Genomic DNA, 13,335 nt, shown 5'->3' with positions numbered 1-13,335 from the left:
GGCATAGCGCCTGTCTTATGACAGGTGCCCAGTAAATATTTATTGCTTAGTGATTGTCATATGCATTTGGGGGCTGAATGGCTGTGCTTTGAAGGCAACATGGTCACTGAGAAGAGGCAGACAGCTTTGCCACGTAACAGTTGGGCAACCTTGACTGGTTATTTCATTTCTGAGCCTCAAGTTCCCCATCTGTAAAAGCAAAGAATAACCTACTTCATGGGATGCTGTCAGAATTCCACAAAATAGTGACTACAGAGCCCATAAGCATATAGTTGGCACATAACTATAGCTTCTTAAGGACTTCCCTGGTAGTCAGTAGCTAAGACTCTGTACTTTCAGTTCAGGGGGCCTGGGTTTGATACTTGGTCAGGGAGCTAGCTCCCACATGCCACAACTAAAAAATGATCACACATGCCACAACAAAGGAAAAAAATCCTGCATGCTGTAACTAAGACCCGGGGTAGTCAAATCAATAATAAAAATAATTATAACTCCCTTAACACTAATTCCCTTCACCCATCCTACCTCGCGGAGGATGACTGATAAATGCATGAATCCGAGGGTCAACATGGCTCACCAGGTGTTAAACATGTAGAACTACTTAGTTTGAAAACAAGTGAGCCCACTAGGGAGTTGTGCACGAGGGACTTCCCTGCATTTGTAGCCTGTTCTTTCTGGTGAGGAAAGGAATGTCTGCTATTCTGTCCCTTTAGTGAGAAGCAGCGTAGTCCTGTGGTTGGAAACCCCAAGCCCTGGAGTGGATTTCTTGGACTTGAATCTCACTTCCCCTGCTTATTAACCTTCTTGGCTCTCAAGTCACTCACTTGTAAGACGGAGATAGTAATAGCTGTTATTATATTATGTCACTACTATTATCAGGAGGATTAACTAAGTTAAATTCTTTAAAGCTCTTAGAACAATGCCAAGCACAGAGGAATCGCTGTGCAAGCAGTTGCTATGCTACCAGTCTTCCTTTGTATCTGCAATGTTTTATAATTAAATAATTAAGCCTGGTTATCAGATACTCAATTAAACGTGGGCCCACAAAGGCACTTGCTCAGCAGGCAGAGCAGAATCCATCTGACATCAAGGCCCTTCTCCCGCCTTGTTCTGTCTCCTCTTCCTCCTTCTCCTCCCCTCCCACGCCCACTGCTAGAGTCTCCCATAACTGTTGTCTGTTTTCCTCTCTGACCGAGAGTGACATAGCTCAGGCCTCATACTTTCTGTAGGCTACTTCTGGAATCTCCGTCAGGCACCCTCTTCACAGAATCTCATCCCCAAACCATCTTACCCCAGCTCTGCCATCTGACTTCCTCCTCTTCCACCCTGGCCAATGTTACTTCCTTGCTCCAACACCTTCAGTAGCTCACAAGTACTTACCCAGTGAAGTTCAGCACCTTCTGCCTGGCATTGGAAGCCCCCTCTCTGGCCTTAGCTGACACCCCCCTTCGCTGGCTCTCTGCTCTCTTCCATGTCTTCTATACCAGCAGCTAGCTGACCTGCTCCACATTCTCTGAAAAAAGCCCCATCCTTTCCTGCTTCTGCACTTTGTTCAGGCTGTTCTTACCACCCAGCACACGTCCCTGAGTCCACCATTTTGAAGTCTCAGGTATGTTTCAAGTTCATATCACATGGGCTCTTTTCTTCCTTTGAATCTCATAGCTCTTTACTGGAACCTTTTTTCAGATGCGACGTTCTGTCTGAACTGCTTTGGGCTCTTAACATCCTACCCCCTTGCTCAGAACTGAGTGTCCCACGAAGCCGGTGTGGTGAGATAGATCAGACCCCACTCCTGGAGCAGGGGACCCCACAGGAAGGCAGGTGGAAGCCTGGGGTACTGAGCACCGGCAGCCACTCTGGACACATCCAACAGCGTCTGGGGTAACACTAAAACCGAAGGCCACGCCAGGGCCAGGCGGACAAGGGAACAGGGGCAGAGTTCAGGCACGACAGCTGAACTCTCAGGGTAGAATGAAGATTCAAACAGAGGCTTGGAAGCCAAGCTGGAGACATTCCTGGGTGTTGGGGTGTGGCATGACCACCCCGCGGGGGTGGAGGGGGCTTCAGGGGTGTGCGCCAGGCTGGGCTTCTTTTACCGTGCCTGACTCACATGCCTGTCCCTGGTCCTCGTCTGTGACACTACGGTGCTGTGCACAGCCTTGCCTCCTGCGGAAGCCATGGCACACGTGGGGCCTAGCACACGGGTGACAGAGTCATCAGTGTGCATGTGTGAACAGCGAACACACAGGCTGAGGCAGCACTGGGAAAGGCAAATGGTGAACTGCAGGCAACGAACGGCCGAGTCCAGCGAGGGTGGCGGAAGCAGCAGGGGGACTGTCATTCCCTCACTGTCCTGGCCGCTCCTCTCGGCTTCCTCCCCTCCTGGCCTATCACCAATCCAGAACCAAAGAGCAAGGTTGTCAAAGGGTTCTCCTGACAACCCCATAGTGGGTCTCAGGCCCCAGTTTGACTTCTAAGTGACTTCTCGAGGACTGAGGGTCAGCCCTCCCCACTCCCAGGCCCTGCTCTGGAAACTGGTTCTCACAATTAGACCTATGACGACGACCGACACTTTTCGATATAACACGTGCCTGACACCATGCTGAGAGCATCCCACGAGTCACTTCATTTAATCTCACAATAAACATGTATGATAGACCCAACTATTAGCCCGATGTAGAGAGGAGAAAATTGAGTTCAGAGAAGTTAAGTCATTTGTCTCTAGTCACACAGCTGGGAACTGGAAGAACCAGGATTTGAACCCAAGTCCATGGAACCAGCTATGTGTTTTAGAGAAGCATGTTGGACAAAGAAAAAGGGGAGACCAGGGTCAAGGGAAGGCTTTTTTTCTTTATGTCAGGGTAGGAGAAACCAGGACACTCTTCAGTGAATGGGGAGGGGGTGGCAGAGGTGAAGTCTTAATTGTAGGAGCGAGAAGAGAGGAGGGTCAAGGCACAAGGAGGGGTGGACAAAGACGAGGGGGAGGAGAAGCAAGGGGAGGCGGCGAGCCCTGGGGGAAAGAGGGGGACCTCAAACCCCTCCACTAGCTGAGGAGAAAGTTATGAAAAATAACTGAAAAGTGCAAGGCAGGGCAGGAACTTGGCCCTGGATGGATGGATTCAGTCTCTTGGCTGTGGGGCCAGGTCTGCAGGATGGAATGAAAGGCCCAGATGAGCCAGCTGCCTCCCCGCTCTTACACCTCAAGTGTGGTAAACGAGCACAGCTTTGGCAAGAGCTCGGTCTCTCCTGTGATGCCTGTTTAGCCCCTGGCTTTCAGTTCATACAGGGAAGGGAGGGGCCTATTCTTTCCTCCATACTGGAGACGAATGAAGCCCCTGTTAGAGCTGCCACTTTCTCTTCCAGAGGGAAGGGAGGTGCAGGGCATGCCAACGCCTCAACACCTTGCCTGGCCATCACCAGCAGCAGCCCTTCATCCCAGCACTGTGGCTGGCCTGGGAGGGCTGCGCTCTTGGAGGCTGGAATTTCTCAGGCCATCGAGTGAGCCTTTTGCAGGGGTGCTCCGGGCTCCTCGCTGCGCTGGGCAGTGACTTATTGCAGCCTGTTATCTTCAGCAGCAGGTGGAACATCCTGGGCTGTGCTCCTTCCTGTGAGCGAAGCCAGGTAATATCTACTGCCTCCAATGAATAAGGTAACCAGCCCTTTCATAGCACAAAGGATGCAGCTCTCACCCAAGGTTTTTTTTTTTTTTTTTTTTTCTTTCTCCTTTCTTTCTTCATTATGTTTGTAATTTTGTTTTATTATTTCCCATTGGAAAGCTGTGAAATGAAAATGATGCAATCTACTGCTGTGAAATAATGTCGTGCTCGAGTCCTTTTCCAATAAGCCCTGAGGTTTGCTCTGTGATGGCTTCATTAAATTAGTCAGCTCCATGGCAAATGGAAAAGCGCCCAGAGCTGGGGATTTTGTTAATCTGAGCTGGGCTGCCTGAGACCTTAGACCACCAGGGAGCTCAGCAGGTTGGCTCTGCGTGCTCAGGGGGGGAGGCTCCCTTCCACCTAGGGGGATATCCGAGAGGCCACCACGTGCGCAAGGCTGCCAGACCTCTCCTGCCACACTTCGCTGTGCTCCTCTGTGTGCCAGACGCTGCCCAGGTGCCATCAAGTGCCAAGGGAACAGATAAGCCATGGCCCTGTCTCCAGGAGCAATGCAGGGGGTGGGAAAGGGAGGAGGCTTATCTCCCTTGCAGGTAGACTAGGGTGGAGCGCAGGTAAAAGGTGAGCCTCTCCTTGAAGGCCAGTGGGACCCAGGTTACCAGATGGCAGGTGAATATACCTGAGATGCTTGCAGGGGAGACGTGAGTGCACCCCGCTTACCCTCCCACCACCATCCCCCAGAGTTTATGAGAACAGAGTCTCTCATGCCAGGCTCCACTGCGGTATTAAAGATTTCCATAACTGATAGTTCTTTCCAGTTAGGACTTTCAGTATTAAACTCTGTCATTATGAAGTAAAATATGCACGATCCCTAAATCCATGTGTATTATAACGAGATTTCATTGTTATAAATTTGTCTTCTCAGTCCTCCATTTCTGCCTTTGCTGTCTTTTTAAAACTCTAATGTCTGGTAGCTATAGCCAGGAGGTAATTGGGAAGTGGTACTAAAGAATCACTGGCTTATTCTTTCACTCACTCACAGAAATTTATGGAGTGTCTACACTAAGATATGATCCCAGAGCCAGTGGGAAAGACAGTGTTGACGGCTAATTACAGCACTAAGGAATTTTGGTCTGAGCTGACACAGGAAGCTCCCTGCCACAAACACATATAAATATTGGATAAAATACAATAAAACAATTTGAAATCATAGCTGCATTTGAGAGGAAGAAAGGAGAAAATCCAGATTCTGAAAATGAGTGGGAATTCAAAGTCAGCGTGGTGAATGAGAGTTAAAAGGGAATTGAAGCCAGATACCTATTATAACCAGGGCTGGGGCTTCAGCCCCAGCTTCACCCAAGTGGAGGCACATAGGAAGCTTCATGAGTGGCTGGGGCCAGAGATGAGACTTAGGTACATGCTTTAGAAAGTAAAAGTGTTCGTCATTTAGTCATATCTGACTCTTTGCGACCCATGGACTGTAGCCTGCCAGGCTCCTGGGTCCGTGGGATTTCCCAGGCAAGAATGCTGGAGTGGGTTGCCATTTCCTTCTGCAAGGGATCTTCCCGACCCAGGGATCGAAGCCAGGTCTCCTGCATTGCAGGCAGATTCTTTACCATCTGAGCCACCAGGGAGCTAAACAAACCCCACCTACCTACTAGTTGGCAGGGAAGCAGGACAACAATTTGGGTAAAGAAAAGATAATCTGCAAAGGATCAAAACCCAAGCTTGTGCCAAGCTTAGATGTGGGGTTCCACATCTTTTAGTGGAAACCACAACAGGAAAAATCAGTGTACAAACTGGTTTGAATCCAATGGAAACCAACCGAGGCAAACTTGACCCTTCCCCAAGGCATACTTCCACAGCCCAGAGGAAACGACGCCCGCTGAGATGAGCTTACACAGGGAAGTCACACAGCACATAAGAAAAGAAACTGCCAAGAGAATGAGCCTCAGATTCAATATAGCACCCAGCTTGGCCACCTATGCTGACCCCGGAACTACTGAAAAACTCCCATTTCTGCCCATCTACTCAACACCGTCATCCCTCCAACTCTAATCCAGGTACTAGAGAGTTCCTGAAGCCCCTCTCTCAAGTTCATAAATGTATAAAATGTATGCATGAATTTCCTTTCATTCAATTCACACACCACACCATTTACTTAGGAGCCCATATTGCTCACATCTGTCTGCATTAGCCAGATGTGATCCCTGGTGAGGGGTTTCTGCCACACCCAGTCACCTCCTCACCTGGCAGCGTAATGAGACTGTTCCAGAGCGGTGACTCTTCAAGCTCAGTTTCAGGTCTCAATCTTGCAAGCCTGGAAAATGTGAAGAGTAGGGGTCTTTTCTGTTTTCATACACTTGTATCGTTAACAGATGTTCACCCACAACCACCAGTGACCCACAAAGTGAGCTCTCCAGGTTCCTGAAATCTGACATTCAAGCTCAATAATCAGGTTGACTGAGGCCTCTAACTAACTCGGCACCTACCTAAAGACCTGGCCTCTGGGCAAAGCTTGGCCACACATGCTCTGCTGTATAATTGCAGGATGCAGGCATCTCAGACTGGGGCAGGTTGCCGTCCTATCCGGGTTTCATCAGCTTTGTCTTGAATTGGTGGAGCTTTGGAACTGCTGCTATTCTTGCTTTTAAATCACAAATTACTCTTACTTTGGCTTCATCAGTATCAACTTAGTGAAGAGAGGCTATTTGGATAACCCTACACAGTCACAGTGATACAGCTATTTATAAGCAGCTATCTGCATCAGTTTTTAAATTCTGCTTTCCACTAAGGAGGCCTTATGATGCACACCCTGCAGCTCAAATATGAACCTTTGGTATCTCCATTAGCAGATTACTCCCCAGCTCCTCCACAGTCTTTGTTATTATCCTGGAGTCTTTCACTAGGAAGAGGAAAGTAACCCAGAGACTAAGCTTTTCTGCTACATCAAAGCAGCTGAGATTTTTAAAAAATGTTTGCTCCTCTGGGATTCAGTTCAGTTCAGTCGCTCAGTCGTGTCTGATTCTTTGCAACCCCATGGACTGCAGCAGACCAGGTTTCCCTGTTTATCACCAAGTCCCAGAGCTTACTCAAACTCATGTCCATTGAGTTGGTGATGCCATCCAACCACCTCAGCCTCTGTCATCCCTGTCTCCATCCGCCTTCAGTATTTTCCAGCATCAGGATCTTTTCCAATGAGTCAGCTCTTCACATCAGGTGGCCAAAGTATTGGAGCTACAGCTTCAGCATCAGTCCTTCCAATGAATATTCAGGACTGATTTCCCTTAGGATGGACTGGTTGGATCTCCTTGCAGACCAAGGGACTCTCAAGAGTCTTCTCCAACACCACAGTTCAAAAGCATCAATTCTTTGGCACTCAGCTTTCTTCATAGTCCAACTCTCACATCCATACATGACTGCTGGAAAAACCATAGCCTTGACTAGATGGACCTTTGTCAGCAAAGTAATGTCTCTGCTTTTTAATATGCTGTCTAGGTTGGTCAAAACTTTTCTTCCAAGGAGCAAGCGTCTTTTAATTTCATGGCTGCAGTCACCATCTGCAGTGATTTTGGAGCCCCCCCAAATAAAGTCTGTCCCTGTTTCCATTTCTATTTCCCCATTTCCCCATCTATTTGTCATGAAATGATGGGACCAGATGGCATGATCTTAGTTTACTGAATGTTGAGTTTTAAGCCAACTTTTTCACTCTCCTCTTGCATTTTCATCAAGAGGTTCTTTAGTTCTTCTTTGTTTTCTGCCATAAATGTGGTGTCATCTGCATATCTGAGGTTATTGATATTTCTCCCAGAAATCTTGATTCCAGCTTGTGCTTCATCCAGCCCAGCATTTCTCATGATGTACTCTGCATAGAAGTTAAATAAGCAGGATGACAATATACAGCCTTAATGTACTCCTTTCCCGATTTGGAACCAGTCTGTTGTTCCATGTCCAGTTCTAACTGTTGCTTCTTGACCCTCATACAGATTTCCCAGGAGGCAGATCAGGTGGTCTGGTATTCCCACCTCTTGAAGAATTTTCCACAGTTTTTTGTGATCTACACAGTCAGCTTTGGCATAGTCAATAAAGCAGATGCTTTTCTGGAACTCTCTTGCTTTTTCGATGATCCAGTGGATGTTGGCAACCCTCTGGGATAGAGGCCTCCATTTCTGTGTCCCTATGTCCTTGGGTATTTGAGAGACCTATGGTCACCTACACTGTGACTTCACAGGGTAAGTAAAAAAGTAATGTCACTTGATCTTGGACAAGAAATAATGTTTCCAATCACCATTTAGGAAGACCTTCACAGAGAGCGTGAGGTGTCAGGCCCAGTGCTGGAGCTGAAGCAAGGCACGAGTCAGCTTTCCTGGCACCAGGGAAGTCCCAGATAGCTACAGATATGGAAGGAGATAAGGACTCAGATGAGGACAGCACCAGCTCCCTTAGCTATTCTAGAGTAGAATCTGCTCCCCTGACTTAGGGGAGAGGGCGCTGGTGAAACTATCTGTTCTTTTCTGCAAGCCTGGTTTACACCCCATGGACACATAGCTTAAGGAGCCAGTAGAACACTTCTTCTATAGATGTCTTTACTGTGGCCTTGTCTCCTTTCCACAGTGGAAAGTGACACAGCCCCATAAAAGAGCCAAATTGTAACTAAACACGGCAAACATAGGAGACAAAGCATAAACAAATCCAGTCACCAGTGGAGATGCTGGGTGTGCACTTTCAGCCCTTCACTTACCACAGTAACAAGTTTTATAATGAGGAGCTTGAACAGCATCGTCGAAGGCTTTCTAGATGAAGGGGAGACAGACACCTGTTTAGTGTATAAGATGCGAGATGGATTCTAAAACAGATCCCAGTGACCCCCACCTCCTGGCACCTGCTCTCTTGTGAAATCCTCTCCCCTTGAGTGTGGCTGGGCCTATGACTTGCTTCTCTCAAACAGAATGTGGCACAAGTGATGGAAGATAATTTGTGAGATGAGGCTGGAAAGGGCAGTCACTTCCGTCTTGCCAGCACCCTTGCCTTCCTGGCTTGCTTGGCTCTGTTGCTGGGCTGGAGAAGCCTATATGGCAGGGAACTGAGGGCAGCTTTGGGCCAACAGTGAGGAACCAACCACCACTGCAATGCCTTGACTGCAACCTTTGAAGTCAGCCTGAAGGAGGGGACCCAGTGAGGCCACACCCCATAGAAACTGTCCGATCAGAGATGTACCTTGCTTTAAGCTGCTATGTTTTGGGGTCGTTTGTTACTTGGTGATAGACAGCTAAGACCATTACTAATTGACACGCAGTGAACTCACCTTGGCTGAGAATGTACAGGCATATTCTGGGAACTTTTAAACAATATGGGTCTGTTCTTTTCTTAAACCCTAGTTACTAAGAATGGACAACCACAGAACCAATTCCCAGACCAGACTGGGGATTTGTTAGCAGAAGAAACTCCTGAACCAATGGCCATAGACTATAAAGTCATAGGGTCCACAGAGATGCCTAGGGCAGTGATTCCAGCCAGGGAGGAACCTGGATCCTACCCTGGATCCACTGCAGCAGGGTCTCCCCAGGCAGAGCCTGGCATTCCTAAATAGATGCAGCATCCCTGGGTGAGAGAGACTATGTCTCCCCTGGGAGGAAACACTGCAACTCCCCTCCTTGATATCATAGGAAATGAAGGGTCAGAGAAGTTCTCTCTCTTTTCAAGGTTGCACAGCCTGTCAGTGGTGCAGGGTTCCATCTCCCTGTCCTCCTCTTCATCCATGAGTCCCCATCAGCCCCACGCCCCAATTCAAAGGAGAACTTAACCTGGCTTCGAGCTAAACGTAAGTGGACACAAAGTAAGAGACACACAGACAAAACTTTTAAGGTTCTTTATTTGTTTTGAAAACAACCTCCACTCTTCATCTTTCACTGGAGTCCTGGCCTAGTGACAAGGAAAGCTGTTCTTCTCTGGCCTCTTTTGTAAGACAGGGGACAAACATCAACACTTTCCATCAGATCTCTGTCTCCAGACACCACTCCGGGGCACACCCAGCCAGGACTGGAACTTAATGGCATTGAGAACACGGGGATCTGTCTCCGAGTTCCTCTTGGCTTGCATCTTTGCCTGCATCCTCCCTGAGACAACCGCTCCCGTCCTGGGGGGTGGGGGGGAGCTCTGCGTCCATCTCCCCATTCAGGGCTTCTGCTAAGCATGTGGCCACGTGCAGCCTGGTCTCCAGTCTGCATCTCACCCAGGGAAGCACCGCCCCATGGCCCCTGCTCGTGCCGAATGCTTCCTCAAGAGCTCACCAGGTCCCAGTGCTGGCTCATGAGTGAGGACTCACACGGATTGATGACGACTTCCCTGCTAGTCTCGGTGCCATCGCCAAACATGTCTGTGTCCAGGCAGAGGTGGGACGCCATGTGCTCGATGCGGGAGCCAGTCTTGGTCCATTGCTGGAGAGTCGGAGAGGGGAGAGGATTAAGCGGGATTCTCCGACTAAGGCCCTGGGTCCTAGCAACAGTATCAGGAGTTCCAGTGTTATCAAAAATGTTGACACCACAGGGCTAGGGTCATCCAGAGACTTGACTTCATGGTCTCAAGGAGGAAGAGAGCTGCAACTAATTGCCTTACCAGGTATTGTTGCTGGCTTTTTAAAAAATTGGATTAGAAAAAGTAAAAGCAAAATCAATATGTTTGCTAGGAAAACTCATTAGAAGGCAATAACTTTCCAAGCACTAGGCCAGAAAATGTGAAGCAAGTTAGTCACAGAAGCAATGAAAGAAATGATCCACACTCGCTATCCACGCTATCATGAAGGAGTGGGCGAGAGTGGCTGGGGGGAGGGGGGTGGGTGGTGAAGCAGCAGGGATGGAAGGGCAGCTCCCTGCGCCTGAATCTCTGCTCCTCCAAAGAGCTTCAGCACACGAGGGCCCAAGCAGAGAGTGGGTCTCGTGTGGCTGCATCCCACACCTCACCACACACAACAAGGAGGGAGGCGATGGACAGGTACGGGGGAACTACTGCTGACCAGGTGTCATGGATGGATGACTCGGTGAACTGCTTTAAACAGCAGCCCTGTATGATGTTCATCACCAGCCTCATTGCACAGAGGAGGAAACTGAGGCTCAGAGAGGTCCACGAACCTGCCAAGGGTCACACGGCTGGTGAGCTATGAAAATGGGCATTCCCACCAAACAAGACCCAGTTGGTGGGAACTGGGTGAAGCCAACGACTTTGCCCCCACAGGAACCAGGCACGTCATGCATCCAGAGTGCTATGAACTCCGTGGGACGTTCTGCCAGAGCCCAGGCAAGGCCCCCGAAGGCAGAGGTTCGAGTCTTGCTTATCCTAGTGGCCTGCAGACTCTGTCCCAGCATGCTCTGGGATCCTGGCAGGCGTTTGAGCAGGACTGGGCAGTACAGGACACACGTGAAGCAGAGGTCCGACGCGGTCAACAGGCTTTCACGTGGCAGCTGATGGCTGCCTGGGCACCACAGATGGGACCAGAGTTCCCCTCCTCTCTCCTAGCCAGAAGGATGTCTTCTTTATCAACTCTCCCTCCTCTCTAGCCTCTCTCTTTCCCACACACAGACTCAGACCTACACAGGCGGCCACCTCCCAGGGTGGACGCACTGAGCACTTACCTGTCTTTTATCTCCATTCTTGCAAAGGACAAGAACCACTGGGGCGCCAGGGAACAAGGTGATAACTGACAGGCACAGCTCCTCCTGCAAGATCTGCTGGGTGTAGGTGAAGGCCCAGATCTGGAAAGAAGAGGCCAGGCAGGGTCACCTCAGGGTGCTTGGAAGCCACCCTGCTGGGACACTACTGTGCCCGTGTGTGACAACTAGCACAGCTTGGTACAAAGCACTGGGGCGGGGGTCCTAGGAGGACCCCACTGTCAACAGGTCACCTGGGAAAATGCTGCTCAAGAGTCAGAGACTCTCAGGTCACACCTCCAGTGAAGTCCTCGCCCCTATTCCAATGAAGGGGACCAGCCTGGGGCAGGCAGGTCACCTCTGGGAGGCAAGGGACAATTCTGGGCTTGGGCAGGAAGCTGAACGACACCCCAGCTGAGCGTCACAGCCTCCAGTTTCTCTGTTTCGATGAGTGTCTCTTCCCCACACTTGACATTTAAAGCAGCCACCTGGCACGTGACCAGGGATCCCCCCACCCCCTGCAGTTGTCTTTAGAACATCTCTTCTTTGAAAAGACGTCCAAATCGGCACCCTGGAAACGTGAGAGCTCTGACAACAGGAAGACAGAGGGACAAAGGGAATGAGGAGGTGTTCTGACGGACGGGTGGAAGAAGAGCAGGATGGAAAGAAGGAAGTCACAAGAAATAAAACTGTTGCAAGAGGGCACACGCACACCAGTGCTCCACGGGAACCCAGCACTCGGCCCTGGGGCTCTTGCAGCTGGAGGAGCTGAGGAACTGGAAGGACGAGCAGAGATTTGGTGGCAGATGAAAAGGGGTATTCAGTGAGGCTCATTATGAGAAACGAGTTCCAAGTGCCACAGACAAGACAGCAACCAACAGCTGAAGCAGCCCGGGCCACTGCTTAGCTCTTAAATCAGGGGCAGGAATGCTGGCATAATAGTTGTCAAACTCGAACCTTCAAGAGGTTTTTCCCCAGGTTGTAAAACAGGGATAGCATCTGTCCTTTGCCTTCATCACGGGATAGAGAAGATTTGTGAACTGGATGCCCCAAGGGGAACTGCAGAGAGGACCCCAGTAAGCACTCTACCCCTCCTCTTCCATAACACCCCCACTGTCCAACTGATGCTCTGTTGCCATAGCAGGCCACCGGTGCCAGGAAGAGACCCAGCCCAGAAAGTCCTCCTGGGGAGTAGGATGGACATAGAGACAAACGAAGACTGGCTGTGAACTGAAAATTCCTGAAGCCTGGGATGGGTCTGCCGGGGTTCTTCATGCTCCTCCAAGGAGTCTTATATCTATTCAAAACTGTTTTATAATAAAAACATTAGGAAATGCATAATACTCCTCTGGCCTTGTGAACATCACCATCTTACACGTACCATTTGCCTTCCTCCAGGGTTAGCTGAAAGGGGAAGACACCCACATGCATGGAGGTGACACCAGAACCATGACGATACGGCTAACACCAGCTCGCATTTCTTGAGCACTTACTGTGTACCAGGCGTTGTTCTGGGAGCTTTACACATGTTAACTTAATCATGAGACTCCAGTTAGGTAGGTACTGTTATCATTCCCCTTTTATAGAGGAGGAAGGTAAAGTCAGAGAGGTCACCCTAAGTCAGTGACAGGAAGTGGCCCCTGCACCCACTCTCCCCAGCCTCTCTGCTGTTGTTGCCACTGCTGCTGGAATCATGTCTGGTTCCAGGGCTCTTTTATTCAACTTAATCTCTGGAGAAGATGTCTGTCTCTGAGAGTCCCTCCTCCAGGTTGTAAATATTAAAACTATAGACAGGAGACAGCTGGCAGCAGGTTCTTCCTCTTGGCCAGCTTCCAACAGCAGCCCCTATGAGAAGGGAAACCAAGGTCACACCCCATGTTGGGGGCTGGGGGGGGGGGGAGACCTGACATTGATGGGAATTGAGCAAGAATATGAGTGGAGGCCTCCTCTCTGCAGACCCCACAACAGATCAGGGAACCTACGCAGCTCTGGCTCCCAGCCTGAGCTGCCCACTTTTACTTCCCACCTTGCCTCTGTCCCCACCATGAACTCACAGACTGCACCTCCCCGCATGGTCA

General features: G+C 49.7%; 1 protein-coding gene across 2 annotated transcripts in view; it reads right to left on the bottom strand.

The window, feature by feature from the left end:
• Positions 1-9,468: 9,468 nt before the first annotated feature.
• GALNT14 (polypeptide N-acetylgalactosaminyltransferase 14) overlaps positions 9,469-13,335 on the bottom strand; it is a 215,704-nt gene continuing 211,837 nt past the window's right edge. For both annotated transcript variants that reach the window (XM_027555741.1, XM_027555742.1), the window contains exons 14-15: positions 11,243-11,362; positions 9,469-10,051 (exon numbers count right to left, since the gene is read on the bottom strand). In XM_027555741.1, coding sequence (XP_027411542.1) covers positions 9,893-10,051; positions 11,243-11,362 — 279 coding nt within the window. In that variant the 3' untranslated portion in view covers positions 9,469-9,892. The remainder of the gene's footprint in view (positions 10,052-11,242; positions 11,363-13,335) is intronic.

This window comes from Bos indicus x Bos taurus, chromosome 11 (genome assembly GCF_003369695.1).
Source record: "Bos indicus x Bos taurus breed Angus x Brahman F1 hybrid chromosome 11, Bos_hybrid_MaternalHap_v2.0, whole genome shotgun sequence".
NCBI classification, from domain to species: domain Eukaryota; kingdom Metazoa; phylum Chordata; class Mammalia; order Artiodactyla; family Bovidae; genus Bos; species Bos indicus x Bos taurus.
The sequence above is the reverse complement of the archived record's forward strand: the minus strand, read 5'-3'. Positions and strand labels throughout refer to the sequence as shown.